This window comes from Pan troglodytes, chromosome 21 (genome assembly GCF_028858775.2).
Source record: "Pan troglodytes isolate AG18354 chromosome 21, NHGRI_mPanTro3-v2.0_pri, whole genome shotgun sequence".
Taxonomy (NCBI): Eukaryota; Metazoa; Chordata; class Mammalia; order Primates; family Hominidae; genus Pan; species Pan troglodytes.
Genome location: NC_072419.2, coordinates 39,372,027 through 39,393,415, shown reverse-complemented (window position 1 = coordinate 39,393,415; position 21,389 = coordinate 39,372,027). Strand labels below are relative to the sequence as shown.

Genomic DNA, 21,389 nt, shown 5'->3' with positions numbered 1-21,389 from the left:
GAATCAAAGGACCCTGTAGGTCACCTGACTCAGTGAGGCTGCCTTCATCAGAGAGGAGGCCCTCTAGTGAATTAGCAGCTGGGTGCAGGCTTCTGTGTGGCCTTGGCCTCTCTGAGTTTGAGTTTCTCTTGGGGACAAGAGCCATTCCTGCCTCCTAGAGTTGTGCAGAGTAATGAGATGGCTGCTTGGCAAAATCGGCAAAGGTTCCCGGGGCTGGGTTCCCTATTGGAAAGGAGAGGCTGCTGGGATCCTGAGGCGATGGTGTGCATTGGTGTGTGGCCCGTGTTGCATCTCTGCTGAGGCCAACGCGATTGTTGGGAACGGACAGTGTCCTGCCCCTTCTAGAGCAAAGGAAGAGCCGAGGGTCTACACATGGGGGAGAAGAACAGCACCCAGAGCACCTCATCTGTCTTGGGCCAGGGAAGTGGAGCCTGCTGGAGGCTGGCAAGAGTAGCGGCCAAAGTGCCTGGAAGCCAGGATGTCACCTCTCTGAGCCTGGGCCCTCTTTGTGCCTCAGTGTCTTCATTTGTAGTAAATTCAGGGGTCCTACAGCTGTGGATTCAAAGCCTGGCTCTGCCTCTTGCTCACTGTGTGACCCGGAGGAGTCACTTTGCCTCCGTCAGCCTCAGAGTCCTCCTCTGTCAAATGGGTGTGATAATGGCTCTCCTGGTGCATGGGTATGGTAAGGAATCAATGGAGCCCGTGGGCCGCACAAAGGCAGTCCCCCATGACGTGTTGCTGTGAGCAGGGTGATGCTGTCTCTGCCACAGCCTGGTGCAGCATGGGCCGAGCTGCATTCTGGGGTGTGGATGGAGGGGCCTTGGGTGGAGGGAGAAGCTGGTCTCCATAGGATAGGTGAGCATCCCAGGGTTCTCGACCTCACTAGGGAGGCTGGGCCTCCAGGCAGCCTGGCAAGTGGGTGCACAGGCTCTCAGGTGATGGGAGGGGTGGGTGAGGGTGCTACAGACTGAGAACTCTCAGCACCACCTGGAAAAGACATCTCTGCTCCAGTGGGACCCCTAGAGGGCAGCAGGGCTAACAGGGCAGGTGGAGATGGGGCCACAGGCCTCTGACCCTGCATCACTCTGTCTCATACTCCTGACTCCAGTCAGGCTAGGTGTCCCCTGATTCTCCAAGAATCCTCAGGGCCCCTGGAGAGGAATGGAGGAAAGTGCTGGGTGGGGCTGTCCCCAGAATGTGACTTTCCAGTTCCCATTGCCTGTCTGGCACAGAGCAGGTGTTCACTACATACCTGTTGAATGCATGAATGGATAGATCAGGGGTCTGCTATTGCCACAGATTGGCTGTGTGACTTGGGCTAGTTTGTTGCCCTCTCTGTGTCTCAGTGGCCCCCTTTATAGAACCAGGAGATGGGGCTGGATATTCCCACTGAGCCTTCTAGCTCTGGATCCAGGTCTCTCCCACCCTAGTTGCAGCCCCCAACCTCCCTCCCCAGTTCCCACCAACAAATCCCAAATGGAGGGAATGCAACAAGCCACACAGAAGGGTGCAGAAATGGGCCTTTATTGCCAGGGGCAGGACAACATGTGTAGAGGCTGCTGTTCTGACTGTGAGGAGAAGGGGTATCTGGGAAGGTCCTTCTGGTGGGACTCAGGCTTTCACGCTGGTTAGGTGGTGGCAGCAGCTTCCCGGAGGGAGGTGCTATAAGGGGGTGGGGCAAGCCACTGGGAACCAATCTGGAATGAGACCAAGGGGGTTAGGACATTTGCTGCTAGGCTGCCCTTACACCCAGCTGTCAGTCATCCACTGGGCACTTGATGGGACCCAAGTTGACCTGGCTCCAGTGTCCCAGCTCTTTCCCACAATACCCCATGTGGTTTAAGTCCTGGGAAGAAGAAACTGGCATCTGTGGTTTGGGGTCTTTCATTGGCACGTGGCACTGACTCATCTTCATTCCCCTCACCCTCCTTCAGAACAAGGGTAGATGTGAAAAGATTGATTGAGGCCACTACTGGAGCCAGGTTCAGGGCCCAATATGTGATCAGAATCATGGATATCCATTTGAGACCAAGGTTGGGGCTCATTCTGTGACCAAGACTAAGGCTCAGTCAATAACTGGCATCAAACTCAGTCTATGACTAGGATCCAGGCTCAGTCTGGGGCCAGAATCAGAGTTCAGTGATTAAGGCTCAGTGTTCAGAGTGTGACCAGAATCAGGGCCTAGCCTGGGATGGGGGCCAGGGCTCAATCTATGACTGAAATGAAGGCACAGTCTTCTAACACAAAAAGAAGGGAAGCCACGCTTGACTTTTACTTCACCATAGGCCCCTGTGCATTGGGGCACAGAGTCTGGCTCCTCACCAGCATGCACCACAGTGGTCCTCCTCATTCGTCCTCTTCAGATGAGGGTTTGTAGCTGGGTTTTGTGCTGAAGATTATCTGAAGAAACAAAATCAATAGCAGGCCTTAGTCTCCGCCACTGGAATTGAATAGAGACCCGACTCCAAAAGATGCCGCTCTCCAGCCGGTAACCTGACAGTTGTGGGACCCCAGGGATGTTGCTCCACCTCTCTGAGCTTCAGTTTGTTCATCTGTAAAGTGGGTACAATGACAGTACCTGCCCCACAGGGTTGTTGCAAGGATCCAGTGAGATAGTGTGTACAGAGCACAAAGTGACTGCCTAAGGGACTGGACTTGTGGCTATTTCCTTTCTTCTTCTTCTTTTTTTTTTTTCTTTTTTTGAGATTGCAGTCTCACTCTGTCACCCAGGCTGGAGTGCAGTGGCATGATGTCGGCTCACTGCAATGTCCGCCTCCTAGGCTCAAGCAATCCTCCCGCCTCAGCCTCCTGAGTAGCTGGGACTCCAGGTGCATGCCACCATGCCTGGCTAATTTTGTATTTTTTAGTAGAGATGGGGTTTCACCATGTCACCCAGGCTGGTCTCAAATTCCTGAACTCAAGTGGTCTGCCCACCTCAGCCTCCCAAAGTGCTAGGATTACAAGTGTGAGCCACTGCGCCTGGCTGACTTGTGGCTATTTTCATAGAAGGGTCACCTCCAGGGTCTTGACAGCTTTACTTACTCCATTTCTCCCCAGCAACCCCAGCCATGCCTGTAGACCCAAAAGCCAAAGGGAGCCCCCAGGTGTCTGTGGAGGGGAAGCCATGGCTCCCAGTTTGCTTAGGACAGTGTGTCCTTCTGCTTCTCCAGGGTCCTCTGACCAGAACTGCTTATGGGGTGGGCACAGAGCTCCATGCCTGCCTCAGAAGGTCCCCACTTCCCCATTGACTTACCGATGACCTGCTGAATGACATTCACATCCAGGGAGTGGATGAAGATGCGGATCAGTGGGCATATCTGACAGCGGAGAGAGGAGGAAGAGGAGGGTCAGGAGAAGGAGGAAGAACAGATCATTCTTCTCAGCTGGGAACAAATTGCTTGCCACCCACAGATGAGCTCATTTCTAGGGATCTTAGAACCTTTGAACCTTAGGATTTTATTTTGTTTTATTGTATTTTTTTTTTTCTGAGACAGAATCTCACTGTCTTGCCCAGGCTGGAGTACAGTGGTACGATCTCTGCTCACTGCAACCTCCGCCTCCCAGGTTCAAGTGATTCTCCTGCCTCAGCCTCTCAAGAAACTGGGTTTACAGGCACATGCCACCGTGCCTGGCTAATTTTTGTATTTTTAGTAGAGACAGGGTTTCACCATGTTGGCCAGGCTGGTCTTGAACTCTTGACCTCAAGTGATCTGCCCACCTTGACCTTCAAAAGAGCTGGGATTACAGGCATAAGCCACCGCGCCTGGCCTGAACCTTAGGATTTTAGAACAATGGGATCCCAGCAGTCTTAAATCTGGAAACCCTAGGGCGTTAGAATCCTAACACCTCAGAACACTGGAATTCTAGAACCTCAAAAATCTACAGTCTAGATTGTTAACATTCCCATGTTGAACTTTGGAACCCTGGAATTTTAAAGGGTCAAATGGTGCCCTGAGGCATTTGCCCTGAGGTTGTAGAGCAGAGTATCTCATGCTCCTGTGTGTACACAGTTCCCCGCAGATTGCAATTCGGCAGGTCTGGGGTGTGGCCTGAGATTCCGCATTCCTATCAAGCGCCCAGCTGAGGCTGAAGCTGGTGGAGGATCGCTTTTGGAATATAACTAAACTCCGGTTCAGTGGGTCACAGAGCCATCCGGAGGATTTTTCTTTTATAAACCCACATTCGTGGGTCCCCTTCCAGAATGACTGATTTAGAATCTCTGCAACTTTGGGCCTAGTAATCCTGCACATGGTACCTATGGTTTTGGATGATGCACAGATGGAAAAAAAAATTAAAACTATTTTATAAGTCCATTGATTGTATGATATGTGATATTAATTTTCTATTTATGATAGGGATATAAAGTTTTATTTTTAAAAATAAATGCTTCTAAAGAAACATATTTAAGTAAAATTGTGTTGAAGATGTTAGCTACAAAAGCATATTGGTAGTGCGTGGATATGGTGAGAGGCTCAAGTTTGGGACCTGGCAATTTCAGCTAATGTCAGGCCTCTGCTCTCCCCTGCTACCCACCAGGCTGATTAGTAGAGGAGGAAGCTCCAGCTGACCTCCTAAGGAGAAGCTTTCACCTCCGAAGGAAAAGTGCTCAGAGGATACAGCCAGGCCTGCAAATTCCCCCACCTGCCCCCACCAGGCCTGGATCTGGGCTCCAAGGAGTGGGAGACTCACCTCCTTCTGCAGCAGGGAGGATACGGTGCTTTTCAGCGTGTTGATCACGCTATTCACAAACTTGTTGATGATTTGGCTGTGTCTGGAAAACACAGGGGACTATTAAAGTCTGGTCAAGTGGGCAAGAGATGGGGGAACTGCCAAGAAGTTGGGGGTGGTGCGGGAAATACTGTGGAGTCAGATAAACCCCAGGGACATGGAGACACTTTAACAGACAGAGCCTCCCATCCACATGGATCATCACTTAGACTCCCACATCTGACCAGCGGCTCACCCCAGTGCCTCATGAGGTTCTCAGCACAGAGACCTTATTCGTTCACTCATTCAACCCGTATTTACAGAGCACCAGCTATGCACCAGGAACCTAGCTGGGCCCTGAGGATACCGAATAAGTAAAGTACAAACATCCCCTAACCTGGTACCTAAACATTAAGGGTCCAAACATACCCTGATGTGGTACCTAAACAAATCTTGCCAAAGTTGGCTCCTCCCACCTTCAACTCTTAGTACAATTGCCACCTCCTCAGGGCACCCCTCCCTGACTGCTTACCTAAGAGAGAGCTTTGCTATCACAGTGCCCAGTTAAGGGTAATGCTTTCTGCAGGACTCATTTCCCTGGAGCGTTCTTTACCGATGGACTGAATTTGGGTTGGATTGGATCCAAAGTGCAAAGAAAAGCGCTGAGAGGATTTGGAGCTGTAGAGTGGTGTCATTTCACAGATGTGGACACAGATCCATGGCAGCTTAGCTTTCCCTTGGGTAAGCTCCGCAAGAACAGGGACCTTGTCTGTCATCACCAATCAGTTCTCCAGAGCCCAGAATGGTGCCTGCCTGGCACATAGCAGATGCTGAATACACTTTTTTTTTTTTTTTTGAGACAATGTCTTGCTCTGTCACCCAGACTGGAGTGCAGTGGCACGATCTCGGCTCACTGCAACCTCTGCCTCCTGGGTTCAAGCAATGCTTGTGCCTCAGTGTCCCGAGTAGCTGGGATTACAGGAAACCGCCACCACCCCTGGCTAATTTTTGTATTTTTAGTAGAGACAGGATTTTGCCATGTTGGCCAAGCTGGTCTTGAACTCCTGACCTCAAGTGATCCACCCACCTCAGCCTCCCAAAGTGCTGGGATTACCGGTGTGGAGCCACCGTGCCCAGCCTCAATACATTTTTGGCTGAAAGAATGAAAGAAGTGAACATACAATTAAATATATATTGAGAACTTGTGACAAGTGCTTTAAAGGCAAGAGTTAGACTCTTACGAGAGAGAATAGGAGGAGCCCTGGGAAGGCCCTGAAGGATGCAAAAGTCCATCAACGTGGAGTGAGAAGAAGGTGCTCTAGGTAGCCAGAGCACCCCAGGCAAAGGTCTTAAGCTGGGAAAGAGCCTTGAGAAACAGCCTATCTGAGACACGGCACAAAGGCCACTGTATCTGGGCACAGTGAGTAAGGGGAGGGTGCAGGGATACAAGGGTGGGGCCAGATGAAACAGAGCCTTCATGACCATGGGGAGCACTTGGGATTGAACCACAAGTGCAAAGAAAGACCCTGGGAGGATCTGGAGCCGCAGAGTGGTGCCATCTCACAGATGTGGGCACAGACCTAGTGCAGCAGGATGGCGTCCCTGAGGCTACTTGGGAAGATAGCACCCAGCCAGGCTCCAGCCTCTGAATTTACACCCCCGCCTTCGCAACTCACATCAGGCTATGGAAACTTTCTTTGGTTTTCAGGGGTCTTTGAGCAACCTGGGTTCAGATCCCTCAGTGCAGGGCGAGTGGAGTGTCCTCTGCTCATGGCCACAGGGGCTGAGAGCTGAGGACCCAGCCTTGCTCCTGGCCAAGGCCAAGTAGCCCCAGCCCTCAGCTTCTGGGTCATTCATCCTCTCCCAGCCATCGGCCAGCATCACTCTTTCTCCTTCCACTCTCTTGCCTGAGTCAAACCTGCTCTTTCAGGCACAGACCTTAAGATGTAGATTTTGTGGATTAAAAGGGATCAGTGAGTCAAATGGAGAGGATTAAGTTTTCAAGATCTCCTTTCAGGAAATTTCCACTGGGTGGAGGATGATTTGGGGACAATCTGAAATTAGAGCCCGTGGCAGGCACTTACTGTCCCCTCTCCCTCCCAACTGGAGACAAGAAGGTAAATATAATTTTATCGTTATTATTATTATTATTATTGAGGGACATTACATAACAATAAAGTGGACAATTCTCCAAGAAGTCATAACAATCCTAATGTGCATGCACCTAACAACAGAGCTCCAAAGGGTATGAAGCAGAAACTGACAGAGTTGAAAGGCAAAATGAACAAATCCATGATTATGGTGGGGAGCTCAACACTCCAGTCTCAGTGATGGAGAGAACCAGCAGGCAGAGAGGCAGCATGTTCCAGGCTGCGTGCTAAATATTTGTATTTTCTCATCTGGTCATCTCAGAGGCCTATGAGTAGTTATTATGAACACCCCCAGTTTACAGATGTGAAAACAGGCCTGGGTCAAGTTGGTGATAAAGTTACAAGTTAGTGGCAGAGCTGATATGTAAACCAAGGTCAACATGACTCCAGAGCCTGAACACTTTCACCACTAGGCCTCCTCTTAGGTAGAGGACTAGAGCTGAAATTAGGGGTCCTCAAGTTCCCTGAGAGCCCAGCTCTACTAAGATGAATGGGACTTACTTGTCCAGCAAGGAAAGTGAGATGCTGGTTGGGTCACTGGCGCATTCTCCCAGGACGGCAACAGGCTGGTGTGTCTGGGGATCAGTTTCAATTGTGACTGCGGTCAGGAGGTCCAAGGAGGCTTTCAGGTTGATAATCTGGCCAATGATGGGCCTGCAGGAAGTAAGATGCACAGTGAACAAAGTCTAGAAGTTCCTGCCTGTTGCCCAGTTGGGTTCCTCCACCTGTGTGGACATGAGTCAGAATGTCTATGTGTAATGTCAACATGGCCCAGGTAATATCAACATGGTCCATATCCTCTATGAGATTTACATGTTTATATTAGGGGCTTCTTCTCCTGGCCACTTGGGTTTAGCTCATATGAATTTTTTATACAACATTACACTAATAAGTAAAATAATAATAGTTAACATTTATTGACAACAATTTATGTGTAGGTACTTTAAAAAAGTATTTTCCCTGGATTCATTTATTACTATCCCTATTTTCTGAATGAGGAAACCTTGGTACAGAGAGGTTAAGTAACTATCCCAAGATCTCATAGCTAAATAATGGGTGGCATCATTAGTGCATGTAGTTTACAGAAGTGCTTTCACACATGCTCATTTCTTGTCTATCTCCTTTAAAATTAAAATTTTTTATTTTTTGTGAGACAGGGTCTCACTCTGTCGCCCAGGCTGGAATGCAGTGGTGCAATCACAGCTCACTGCAGCCTCGACCTCTCCGGCTCAAGCAATCCTCTTGCCTCAGCCTCCCAAGTAGCTGGGACTACAGGCGTGTGCTGCCACACCTGGTTAATTTTTGTATTTTTTGTAGAGACAGGGTTTTGTCATATTGTCCTGGCTGGTCACGAACTCCTGAGCTCAAGCAATCCTCCCACCTCAGTTTCTCAAATTGCTGGGATTACAGGTATAAGCCACCACTCCCAGCTAAACTTATATTTTGCACACATGCACTTTATTATACACTGTGTATTATTGTATGAATTTTTCTGTAATGGTCACTGCAACTTAGAGAGAATCTTGAGGGACAAAATAATGCTGGAGGAAATTTTGCCAAAGAATGATAAATGTTTGTTTTCTCAACTTTGCAAATTTTAAAACCAGATAAATGTCATGATTTCAAAACTATATTCAATGGAGCATTGTTTTTAAAAGACACTTGCTTATGGCCAGAGTTCTCTAGAACATTTTAAGGGTTAAGATCTTAGACCCAGAAGGGTTCTCTCACTCACAGATTGGGAAACTGAGGCCCAAGTTCACCCAGCAGCGGGAGGAGGTGCCCGATTCCCAGCTTGGGCATCCATCGGCCAGGTTGCACTGCCTTTCCCAAATCTCAGATTCTAGCGCATACTCACCCGGCCACAGTGACATTCGCAGTGACAGGGAAGCTCAGGTTAAGGCCTTTGCCATCATCGATCGGTTCAGCTTTGACATCCAGTATGAGGGAGTTGCTGATTTTCAACCTGTGTGAAACCCACAATTCACCCTTGTCACTCCTCATGACAGCCACTTGCCAAGCACTTCCCTGGGCCAGCCTCCAGCTGAGCGTTTGGGTCTCGTCAGCCTTGCCTTCTTTAGTCTTCACTATAGCCCTGTTCAGAGGTTTGATTCTCTGTATTTTATGGCACAGCACACTGAGGCTCAGGCTGGTGTGATTTTCCCCCAGATTCCTAGGGGATTAAGTGCCAGAGGCAGATTTTGAGGCCAGAACTATCTGACTTTAAAAGTTCATGAGTGGGACCGGGCACGGTGACTCACGCCTGTAATCCCAGCACTTTGGGAGGCCAAGGCAGGCAGATCTCCTGAGGTCGGGAGTTCGAGACCAGCCTGACCAACATGGAGAAACCCTGTGTCTACTAAATATACAAAATTAGCCGGGCGTGGTGGTGCATGCCTCTAATCCCAGCTACTCAGGAGGCTGAGGCAGGAGAATCCCTTGAACCCGGGAGGCGAGGCTGTAGTGAGCCAAGATTGTGCCATTGCACTCCAGCCTGGGCAACAAGAGTGAAACTCCATCTCAAAAAATAATAACAACAATAATAATAAAAGTATACGAGTGGATCCACTGCCTGGGGTTATGTGGTGAAGACTCCAGTTCCCTTCCCCTAAGGGGATCTGGGCTTTTACCCCCAGTTATATATGGAAAAGGAAAGTTTTATTCCTTGGGAAGGGACTTTGTGCACCAGCAAACGGGTAGAGGTCAGGATGAATATAACCTTCACCCTGACCCTGAAATTAAAGAACGCGGAAGCCCGAACCCATAAGATGCCCGGATTGACTCTGTAGCCCTGCCTCTAATTTACTCAAGCTCTGGTGGGTCTGGCCTCGCTCAGACCACCTTGGCTCTGTGGGAGGGGAATAAGGCTTGTCCATCTGTCTTTCATCTTAAACTTACCTCCTCAAAGATATGTTTTCCCTTTCCTTAGAGCAAAGATCTCCACCCTGAAGCACCAACTCACCCAAAAATATCCGTGTTAGTTGGAAGCAGCTTAGAAATGACATTGTTCAGCAATTTCTCAGCTTCCTGGGCCTTCTGCTTGGCCAGTTGCCAAGCACTGGATTTCTGAAGCACTCCTAGGTCGACCTTCAGTTTCTCAAGGATGCCTGCCAAAAACAATCGCCATTTTGTGTCATGCACCACTTACGAAGTAGCTACGATGCTCCAGGTACCGGGTAAGACTGTTTGCCTATGTTATTTCATTTAATCTTTATAACAACTCAGTGAAGTAGATATTGTCACTGTCTGCTTTTTTATAGCTAAGGAAATAAAGGCTCTAGATGGTTAAGAAACGTGTCTAGCCACACAGCCGGGGAACTCTTGTTTCCTCCATACTGCCTCCGCACTATTAATAATATATACTGATTATATATCAACAGTGCAATCAACCAGTTGGCCAGGCAATTGCTATTGATTGTACACCAGTGTCTAGGAGTGACTTAGGGGTCTATTGTGCTAAGTGAGATGCTCACGTGAGTTTGAAAAACTAGAAAGAATGAGAGAATACACTCAAGCAATGAAAAATCTAGAATCCAGGAGAAAAAATGGCTCCAATCCATGAAACTGGAAAATGAGAGTCCCAGAATGACAGCTTTGCAGCAGGCCCACAAAGCAATAATAATAATAATAATTTTTTTTAACTTTAAGTTCCGGGATACACGTGCAGAATGTGCAGGTTTGTTACATGGGTATACATGTGCCATGGTAGTTTGCTGCACCTATCAACCCGTCATCTAGGTTTTAAGCCCCACCTGCATTAGGTGTTTGTCCTAATTCTCTCCCCCACCTTGCCCCCAAGCCCCCAAATGGCCCCAGTGTGTGTTGTTCCCCTCCCTGCATCCATGTGTTCTCATCATTAAACTCCCATTTATGAATGAGAACATGCAGTGTTTGGTTTTCTGTTCCTGTGTTAGTTTGCTGAGGATGATGGCTTCTGGCTTCATCCATGTCCCTGCAGAGGACATGATCTCATTCTTTTTTATGGCTGCATAGTATTCCATGGTGTATATGTACCACATTTTCTTTATCCAGTCTATCATTGATGGGCATTTGGGTTGGTTCCATGTCTTTGCTATTGTAAATAGTGCTGCAATAAACATATGTGTACATGTGTCTTTATAGTAGAATGTTTTATATTCCTTTGGGGATATACCCAGTAATGGGATTGCTGGGTCAAATGGTATTTCTGGTTCTAGATCCTTGAGGAATCACCACACTGTCTTCCTCAATGGTTGAACTAATTTACAGTCCCACCAACAGGGCAAAAGTGTTCCTATTTCTCTACAGCCTTGCCAACATCTATTGTTTCCTGACTTTTTAATAATTGCCATTCTTACTGGTGTGCGATGGTATCTCATTGTGGTTTTGATTTGCATTTCTCTAATGATCAGTGATGATGAGCTTTTTTTCATATGTTTGTTGGCCACATAAATGTCTTCTTTTGAGAAGTGTCTGTTCATATCCTTTGCACACTTTCTGATAGGGTTGTTTGTTTTTTTCTTGTAAATTTGTTTAAGTTCCTTGTAGATTCCGGATATTAGACCTTTGTCAGATAGATAGATTGCAAAAATGTTCTCCCATTCTGTAGGTTGCCTGTTCACTCTAATGCCAGTTTCTTTTGCTGTGCAGAAGCTTTTCAGTTTAATTAGATCCCATTTGTTAATTTTCCATGCTCATGGATAGGAAGAAAAAATATCATGAAAATGGCCATACTGCCCAAAGTAATTTATAGATTCACTGCTATTCCCATCAAACTACCATTGACTTTCTTCACAGAATTAGAAAAAAAAACTACTTTAAATTTCATATGGAACCAAAAAAAGAGCACATATAGCAAGACAATCCTAAGCAAAAAGAACAAAGCTGGAGGCATCATGCTACCTGGCTTCAAACTATACTACAAGGATACAGTAAGCAAAACAGCATGGTACTGGTACCAAAACAGACATATAGATAGACCAGTGGAACAGAAGAGAGACTTCAGAAATAACACCGCATGTCTACAACCATCTGATCTTCAACAAACCTGACAAAAACAAGCAGTGGGGAAAGGATTCTGTATTTAATAAATGGTGCCGGGAAAACTGGCTAGACGTATGCAGAAAACTGGAACTGGATCCCTTCCTTACACCTTATTAAAAAATTAACTCAAGATGGTTTAAATACTTAAATGTAAAACCCAAAACCATAAAAAACCTGGGCAATACCATTCAGGACATAGGCATGGGCAAAGACTTCATGACACCAAAAGCAATTGCACCAAAAGAAAGCAATAATTATTATAGGAGGAGGACAAAGTGTCTTTATGATAGGTCTCTGGAGAACAGGGGGATGGGAATAAATGTCGTGACTGGGTGTGGTGGCTCACGCCTGTAATCCCAGTACTTCGAGAGGCCAAGGCAGGAGGATCACTTGAGGCCGGGAGTTCGAGACCAGCCTGGGCAAAATGGTGAGACTCCACCGCTACAAAAAATGTAAAACTTAGCCAGGTACGGTGGTGTGCACCTGTAGTCCCGGCTACTAGGGAGGCTGAGGTGGGAGGATCAGTTGAGCCCAGGAGGTTGAGGCTGGCAGTGTACTCTAGCTTGGGTGACAGAGTGAGACCTTGTCTCAAAAAATAATAAATGTCATGATAGATACAGGATGATGCTCATGAAAATAATTAAGTATATATGAGAAGAAAATAATTCAAGTGAGAAACAACAGGGCAATTACTAACTTAAGGAAAAACAAAAGACTATACCGTATAAGAAAAGAGATGTAATCATAATATTGTAACTTGGCTCTGTAATGGACAATATCTACCTAGTTATAATGATTCAGAGAATGACACTTTAAATAAAATTGGTGATATAACTACTTCTGATCATATAATTCATGAGGTGACTTTGGTTTAGACATTTCTGTCTCTGGGCCTCAGTTTTCTCAGCTGTGAAATTAGAGTGTGAGTCCTTTCTGCATCTTTGAAAGTTACCTAAGCCCTTGACAAGGTTTGAAAGGCAGCCACTTGCAGAAGTTACCACCTCCTACAAAAACTGTTTTTGATGTGCTGCTAATGTTTCCATAAAACAAAAAGAAAGCCAAGTTATTTTAATAGGTTAGCATAAAAAGGAGGTATAAATAAATATAAAGGTAGGTAGCTTTACAGATACCAAGGCTAGGTAGGGATAATTTCCTTAATTTTCACTGAATTAACACAAGTCAATAAAAGAATATTAAACAACCCAAAAGAAAAATATGCTAAGAATATAGACAAAATCCTCAAGTTAAAATATGTAAGTACATAGTAAATATATGAAAAAAGAAGAGGGCTCCTTCATAATTAGAGGAATGCAAAGTGAAATAAGTTATAGCTTTTCATCTGTGAGACAGGCAGAATATTTAAAGTTGTGCATACCCAGTGCTGGAAAAGGAGTGGGAAAAAAGGCACTTTTGTAGACTGTTGGAGAAAGTGTTAACATAGGAGATTATTTGTCAACAGCATAGTTTTTGAACTTTTGAAATCCCACTTGTAGGAATTTATCTTATGCACATTTATCAGGATATAATATGTAAAAGGCTATTCATTGTGGCATTGCTTGTTTCTAGAAAGATAAACGAATGAGTCAGGAATTGAATAGCCACTTTTCTCAGTAAACCGCCCATAAAGAGTAGCCCCTGGTGGCAGCCTCTGGTAATGCAGGCATAGTGTTTAGGAGGCTAATTTAGGTGACACTGTTCATCACCCTTGTTGATTTACCTTTAAGAGTATTGTCAACTGTCTCAAGTCCCTCGTGAAGAACAGGTTCCAGCTTATCCACGACATTGCTTAGGTCATTGCCAAGATTGTCAAGAAGAGACTCTGAGGTCCCAGTGAGCACGCCGCACAGGAGAACAAGTTTCCAAAGCCGAAGCATCTTTTGTCTTGACACCTGGACAGTCATGGGAAGAACAGGAGTGAGAATTGCCCAGAGGGAAATGGACTCTTCAGTGAGTTCCCATCACTCTTAACATTTAGCATTCCATTAAGATAGATGTGGTTATTTCCTATTTTACAAATGGGCAGCCAAGGTCAGAAAGTTACAGCAACTTGCCCGGAGACACACAGTCAGTGAGCAGAGGAGCTGGGATTTGAAAAGTCAGACTTGACTCCAAGCCCATACTCTTGACACAAAGTTCCTTTTCATATGCTGTCTTCTCTGCCTAAAATATTTTTCTTCTTTACTTTTCCACTTAGGTCAATTCCTACATCATGCCCTCTGTGAAGCCTACTGTAGGCCCCTTCCCAGATTCTAGGTTGGAGGAGTCCCACCTTGCTGCCTTCATTATCCTGATCAAGGTCTTGGATAACACTTCCCTGATGATTTGACCACCTTTCCTACCAGGCTGTGAACTCCTTAGAGGAAGGACTGTGACTTATTTCACTGTCGAATCCTCAGGCGTCAGTAAAAAGCCTGCACCTAGTACAGTACAGTAAACGAATAAATCTTTGTTGAATAAAAGTATGAACAAATCAATGGAGACCACCTCATGACCCTGCATTATTCATTAGTTTGACACTTATTTTAATATAATCTATAGATCTCTAAATTTACTCTGATTTGCCATTTGTCTTGACACCCGGACAGTCATGGGAAGAACAGGAATAAGAATTGCCCAGAGGGAAATGGAATCTTTAGTGAGTACTCATCACGAACTTGCCATTTAGAGCACATTTAGAGATATATTGATTATCTCTGCTATATTCAAAATATTAGCTAACCCAAGCAATCCCACCCCTCTGCCTCTTGCCCCCAAAGCCTTCCAAAGACCACCACGTGTGGTGCCACTGGGGGGAGCACGCCACTCACGGGTTTAGAGGAGGATGCTCGTGAAATCCTTGCCCCCCTGCACAGTCTGCTGGGATTCTGCTGAATGGTGGCAGCTATTATATGGTGGAGATGGGATGGAAGGCTGCCCACAGAAGCAAGCCTTGGTTCTGGGATCATCCAAGGACACCCCAAGGAAAATAACCCCTCTCCAGGATGAGCAGAGAGAGAGATTTCCAACTCAAAGGTCACCCAGGATGCTTGAATTGAAACGGATGGCTATGGAGAGGGCTTTCCGCCAAGACTAAGACCAGGTCCTCATGGAGCCTGCAGCTACCGAGGGGGTGGTCCTTGGTCCTTGTGGGTGAGGACTGGGAGAAGACTGAGAACGAATGAATTGGAGAATGTCCTGGCAGGAGGACCCATAATGACCATCCGGTCTAACTCCATCATCATTTGGAAACTGAGGCTCAGAGAGGGTAAGCCACCAGCCTGGGGTCATTCAGCAAGACAGGGACAGAGATGGGTCTAGAATTGTGGCCCAAAAGGAGTCAGACAGCCTCCCAGTGCACAGCGTCCTGCCCCCAGGGGTCTGCACCCGGCAGGTGCAGCAGATGCCTGGCAGCTGCTTGTGCTGACACTGGGCTTGGTGTCCCTAAAGGGCACTTTAGATGCACTTTTCTGTTAGTCTTTATGAAAACTCTGTAAGGCAGGTTTTCAGAGCTCCATTTTCCAGTTGAGAAAGCTGAAGTTCAGAGAGGGAGGTGGCTTGTCCATACTTGCAAGGACAGGAACCAGGCATTTGGGCCACCAGGGAAGACCCTTCCACCCATATCAGGCTGAGGTCAGTTAGCAGAGAGGGAGAGTCCCTGGGCCTGAGTATTCTGTTTTTGCTTCGGCCACTGATGTTTGGGTTGGTTGTAACGCCTGCTGCATTGGGCCTGTGTCAACCCGGAACAGCACAGGAAACTCGGGTGGGTGCCCACTTGGCCTCAGGCTGGGAAGGACTGGCACAGAGCTCAGGGTCACCATGGGTCTCTGCCCTTCTGCTCACCCACCTGCAATTCAGCAAGGACCTGGGGGGCCTGTCCTCAAAATGATGCAACCAAGCAAACGGTGGGACAAGACCAGTGGCTCTAGGAGCTGGCTGTTCCTACACTGACCATGGCTCCACTGTTACAGCACAGAGCTGGGCGGCTGCAGGGAGAAGGTGATGGCCAGGCCCCAAGAGCCCAGACCATTAGACCCCTGCTGCAGTCTTGCCTGTGGTCTTGAATGGTTGTCACACCTCCTTCCCTGGCTGCCTGACACCGGGTTCTGCAAACGTCTGAGCCCCGCTCTTCCCCCAGTTGTGAAGCACAGAGCCAAGGGCTGTGCTGAAGTCTTGTGAAGGCAGTTTGTCCCAGCCCAGGAACATAGCCCAGGGTGCTGAGCATGATGCAGTGACCTCGAGACCTGGTGTTGGCCCAGGCCTCAGTTGCCTCATCTGTAAAATGGGTAAACACGCTGTTCCTGGATCTCAGAGGCATGGTGGACAGGCAAGGACCTAGGAAATCAAAACGATGGTGAGGGGCTTTGAGGGCAGTGCTCAGAGCCTGGCACTGGGCCTGGGCTGTCCTGGGCTTGAATACTCGCTCTCTGCTGGTTGCTGGCCGTGTGACCTGGGCCAGAGACCGCACCTTGCTGAGCCTCAGGCTCTTTATCTGTGAAATGGGACTAAGAACAGTGCTCACCTCAAGGGCATGCTGTGAGGTCAAAGTAGTGTAATACCCATGAAGGCTTAGCATAGGGTAGGCCCATGATGCACGGCAACAGCAAAGATGGCGAAGATGATGCTGATGAATATGTGCACATATGGTCCCTGCTTACGATGGTTTGACTTCAATATTTCAACTTTACTATGGGTTTACTGGGACACAACCCATTATAAAATGAGGACCATCTGGCCAGGCATGGTGGTTCACACCTGTAATCCCAGCACTTTGGAAGGCCGAGGCAGGCAGATCACCTGAGGTCAGGAGTTCGAGACCAGCCTGGCCAACATGGTGAAACCCTATCTCTACTAAAAATACAAAATCTAGCCGGGTGTGGGGGCAGGCATCTGTAATCCCAGCTACTCTGGAGGCTGAAGCAGAAGAATTACTTGAACACAGGGGGTGGATGTTGCAGTGAGCCAAGATTGTGCCACTTCACTCTAGCCTGGGCAAAAGAGCGAAACTCCGTCTCAAACAAACAAACAAAAATAAAATAAAATGAGGAGCATCTGTCATAAGATTAATATTATATAATATATAATATAGGGTCCTTGATGGGTGGGGAGGTTGGGATCCTCAGAGGTCACCCGAGGTTCAGGCTGGCTGGTCTGAGTCATTCCGGAAAAAGAAACAGTGACAACTCCTCCTGTGTGCTCCTCCTCCTCCTCTTCTTCTCTCTCCAGGTTACACAAAGTCTTCTCACATGGAAGATGTTTGCCTCTTAGGGACAAAGGCCCCAGCCATGAGGGTCGCGAGATGAATTTCTTATTGAAAATTCCCAGTGAGGCATTAAAGATTAGCTGTGCCAAGACTAGGACATCCTACCTGCTGCGTGACTGCTAATCCCCAGCTGGGGCAGCTTCCTGATCCCACTGGCCCAGCCTTAACCTCCAAGCTGGTATCTTTTTCCATACCTGGCTCAGTGCCCTGGCTAGAAACAGCCTAAGAGGTCACGCAGCCTACTGAGACCAGAGAAAGCGAGTGACAGGGCTGGGGTTGCACAAGGGGCCAGCCAGGCTGGGGGGTGCTCAGCTGACCAGACTGCCCCACTGACCTTCCTTCTCCCCGTGGACAGAAGCAGCCCCCACCCCTTCTCTAGATAACAAACACACAGATGTGCACTCCCATTGCACCCATCAAAGGTAATTGCCTTATTTTGCCAGTAAAATTGCTGAAAGGCTTGTCACCATTTTGCCTGTGAAATCAGTCAAGTACGAATCATCCATCCAATTTCTAGTAGGTCCTAGTTTCTCACACTTGAACTGCCTACTCAGGAATTCTGGGCAAATAAGAAAGATCAAAGCAACAAAACCTGTTCACACGTTACTGTCCTTCCTATGACTGCTAAATAGAGCAATTAATAAAGTTGTCACAATGTTACAGTCTGAAGACCTTTAATTCAACTTTTGGTAATTTTGACTTTGCCGGGTTTTCTTCTGATTTTGGAGGTGACACAGTTTATTCTTTCAGCGCTCAAGTATTTCCTTAAGTCCCGGATTCCACATCTGGACACTAATAGACCCCCCTCAAGTCCTGCCTTTAGAATACGGAGAGCCACTTCCTATGGACTGACAGATGGAGGGGGCCTTGCCCCACTGCAGGCTGGAGTCTTCTTCCTCCTGTCCCTTGGAATGTTCCCTGAATGCTTCATCCAACACTCCCAGAGAAAATTTAAAGGAGTTTTCACCGGGTCAGGGTCCTCCCCTGGGTCCTTTGAAGTCTGGGCACCTTGTCTTCGTTCACCTTCGTTCCCCCAGAGCTGGCACAGGGTCTGGTCTACAGCAGGAGTCAAATGATGTTTGTGGCAGGAAAGAAGGGAGAAAGAAAGGAAAAAGAGAGAGAGAGAAGGAGGAAAAAAGAGAGAGGAAGGAAAGAGAGAGGGAGGGAAATAAGAAGGAAAGAGAGGGAAGGAGGGAGGGAAGAAAGGCAGGAAAGGAGAGAGGGAAGGAAGAAAGAAAGAAAGAGAGAGAGAGGGGATGTGGAGAGAGAAGAAGAGAGGGAGGAGAAAAGGAAGAGAAGAAGGGAGGGAGGGAGGTCAGCTACGTCTCGCCAGTCCCACTCTCTGAGGGCAAGACCACAGCATCTCCGAGGTCCCAGTACCCAGCACAGGGTCTGGTTCCCCTCATGGGCATTGACTTTCTGTCTTCCCCAGGTGGGTGGGCCTCTTGACATGAGCGAGCTCTCTGGGTCCCTCCCTGTTCTCACCTCACTCCCTGGAATTTGGCCCCTCAATCTCTCTGTGCCCTTTCTCATCTTCCAGATCCTCCCTGCTAAAGTGGGCCTGGCCCTGTACCTAGTCATCTGTCCATTTATTTATTGTTCATTCACTTTACAAGTGCAAATTATTTTCTGCTGGAGCCACTCATGCTTTTGACAACCCTTTAGTGGGCACCCCAAGCCCTGTGATGGGGTCAAAGATGTCTGAAGCTCAGTCCTTGTCCCAGAGACAGGCCAACTCCAGGGCAGTAGGTGAGCTGATTCGATCGGCCCATGTCTGGCAAGAAGGCATAGTCTCTCCATTTACTCCTCCCAGCAACCAGAGGCAGGGACTGTCTTATTCCCATTTTATAAACAAGGAAACTGAGGCACAGAGAGGTAATGTGTACTGCCTAAGGTCACACACCTAGTAAGTGGCAGAGCTGGGGCTTGAACTCAGAAAACCTGGCTCCGGAGTCCATGCTCTGAGCTACTCACAGTGCACTGCCATTTATACTGTACATATATATATATAATTTTTTAAACAAAGTCCATCTCGGCTCACCGCAACCTCCACCTCCCGGATTCAAGTGATTCTCCTGCCTCAGCTGCCCGACTAGCTGGGATTACAAGCGTGCACCACCACGCCCTGCTAATTTTTGTATTTCTAGTAGAGACGGGGTTTTACCTTTTGGCCAGGCTGGTCTCAAATCCTGACTTCAAGTAATCCGCCTGCCTTAGCCTCCCAAAGTGCTGGGAGTACAGGCATGAGCCACCGTGCCCGGCAGCACTGCCATTTATATTCTAATCGTCGGAATCCTCCCTGGGCTGTGTGGGTCCTTCCGATTCATCTCCATTGCGCTAGCACCCCCAGCCCCAAGCCTGTGTCAGAGAAATCCCTTCATAAAAGCTTATTGGTTGAAGGGATGTGGGTTAGCCCTTTCTCCTCCGCTGGACTGGGGCTCCTTAAGGTTGGAGATCATGATTCTGCCATCTGTGTGTCCTCAGCAGCCAGCCTGGGGCCTGGCTTTTGGTGGATCCCAATAAATACCACAATTAATTAAAGTGAGAAAAGCAAGTTAATCCACAGACTGAATAGATGAATGTAGGAGATGAGACCCAGAATCAGCAAGAAGAGTCCTTCCTTCCCTCCACCCACTCATCCTGTCATTCATTCATTCATCACACACTTACAGAGCGTCTCACCTGGGTCCTGTCCTGTGTGGGGCTCTGGGCCCCACAGAGCACCCCCACATGTGTCCATCCTTAGACCCCACCGGCAGGGGCAGAGGCCAACACGCACACTGACAATTACTTTCCACAAAGCAGGTACAGTTCTTGCAAATTTTCTGTGCATTGATGGCCCCAAGCAAATGGGGAGCTGCTGTCCCTGGCACAGTGCCCAGCCCTGGTGAAGATCCTTCCTTTAAGCACTGAATGGGGTCGAACTGAGCACTTTGGGAGTTGAAAGAGGAAGTGCTATGACACTGTGGGGTAGGCGGAGACAGATCATATAGAAGACAAATGATGGGAAGATTCCAAAACGTGGCTAAGTCTGGGTATATTTATCTTGCAGGGGCTTTGGGTAACCAGCCAGACATCAGTTTGGGTCCTAACCCTGCTGCTTTCTAGCTGTGTGACTCTGGAATGGTGGCATTGCCTCTCTGGGCCTGCATTTCCTCATTTGCAAAATGGTGACCATGATCATCTGCCTGACATAGCTGACATGGGACTTAAGCCTGGAAAAGAGTTAGCCCAGTGTCGGGCACATCATAAGTGCTCAGTAAAGATAACTCAGAAGTGCCGTGCCCAGCGGCAGGATTAAGAGTGGGAAAGAGGGCAGAGCCTCATTCTAGATTCCGCCACTGGCCAGCTGTGTGATATTAGGCAAGGCATGGCCGCTGTCTGAGACAGTGTCTTTTGCTCTCTAAAATCGGTGCTAATCCTGGCTAGCAGGGACTGGGGAGGCATTAAATAAAAGGGGGAATGCAGAATCCTGGAGCATCGTGTGGTGGCCACTCAATCAAAAGGGGGAATAAAAACCATGGGAGAGGCTGGGCACAGTGGCTCATGCCTGTAATTCCAGCACTTTGGGAGGCCAAGGCGGGTGGATCACCTGAGGTCAGGAGTTCGAGACCAGTCTGGCCAACATGGTGAAATCCCGTCTCTACTGAAAATACAAAAATTAGCCGGGCGTGGTGGCAGGTGCCTGTAGTCCCAGCTACTTGGGAGGCTGAGACAGGGGAATCACTTGAACCCGGGAAGCAGAGGTTGAAGTGAGCCAAGATCTCACCATTGTACTCCAGCCTAGGTGACGGAGCGAGACCCCATCTCAAAAAAACAAAAAAATCAAAACCATGGGAGAAGTACCATAGCTCCTTGTCTTTTCGTCTGGGACCCTCGAAGGACTTGTGTCTGTGGGGTCTTGGCTTACCACCTCAGACTTCTCTGTTTCTGCTGGACAATTCCCAAAGCCTCCTCTCTGGCCTCGCAGAATTTCTTTGCATCAACTCTTCCCAGTGCCAAGGGCCAGGTCTGAGGATGTCACCCCCCTGCAAATTCTCCCCATCCAGCAAGCACCTCTTATATAAAGCCTTCATTGAGCCACCCAGCTGACCTTTTCTCACGTTCTGCCTTGTCATTTTTGAACAGGTGTCTTCCTTGCCTACACACCCACAGCTGTCTCTCCTCCATTGTCAACTCCAGGAGGCCAAGTTCTCTCTGGGGTTCATCTCTGGTTTCCCACCATGGCTTGCCAATAAACTGAAATGTTTGTCAGTTGCATTTGTCAGGAT

At 47.9% G+C, this 21,389-nt stretch overlaps 1 protein-coding gene across 2 annotated transcripts; it reads right to left on the bottom strand.

The window, feature by feature from the left end:
• Window positions 1–1,503: 1,503 nt before the first annotated feature.
• Window positions 1,504–21,182, bottom strand: BPIFA2 (BPI fold containing family A member 2). Of its 2 annotated transcripts, none has more exons than NM_001243277.3 (9): window positions 14,687–14,813; window positions 13,597–13,768; window positions 9,820–9,964; window positions 8,716–8,823; window positions 7,359–7,511; window positions 4,690–4,771; window positions 3,254–3,317; window positions 2,323–2,400; window positions 1,504–1,697 (listed from the first exon to the last, which is right to left on the bottom strand). In NM_001243277.3, the coding sequence occupies exons 2-8, from the start codon at window positions 13,751–13,753 to the stop codon at window positions 2,360–2,362; spliced, it is 750 nt and encodes a 249-aa protein (NP_001230206.2). In that variant the 5' UTR covers window positions 13,754–13,768; window positions 14,687–14,813; the 3' UTR covers window positions 1,504–1,697; window positions 2,323–2,359. The 2 variants fall into 2 exon arrangements, with proteins under 2 accessions (NP_001230206.2, XP_009435278.2); XM_009437003.4 differs by lacking the exon at window positions 14,687–14,813 and adding an exon at window positions 21,029–21,182 and having other exon boundaries at window positions 1,509–1,697.
• Between the last annotated feature and the right edge of the window lie 207 nt (window positions 21,183–21,389).

Bases quoted from the DNA above. Each gene is read 5' to 3' on its own strand.
- BPIFA2 (XM_009437003.4), bottom strand. From the start codon at position 13,753: ATGCTTCGGCTTTGGAAACTTGTTCTCCTGTGCGGCGTGCTCACTGGG. The intron at 7,512-8,715 runs GTGAGTATGCGC...TACTTCCTGCAG, and splicing joins GCGAATGTCACTGTGGCCGG to GCCCATCATTGGCCAGATTA. The intron at 3,318-4,689 runs GTGAGTCTCCCA...CTCCGCTGTCAG, and splicing joins CCTCCCTGCTGCAGAAGGAG to ATATGCCCACTGATCCGCAT.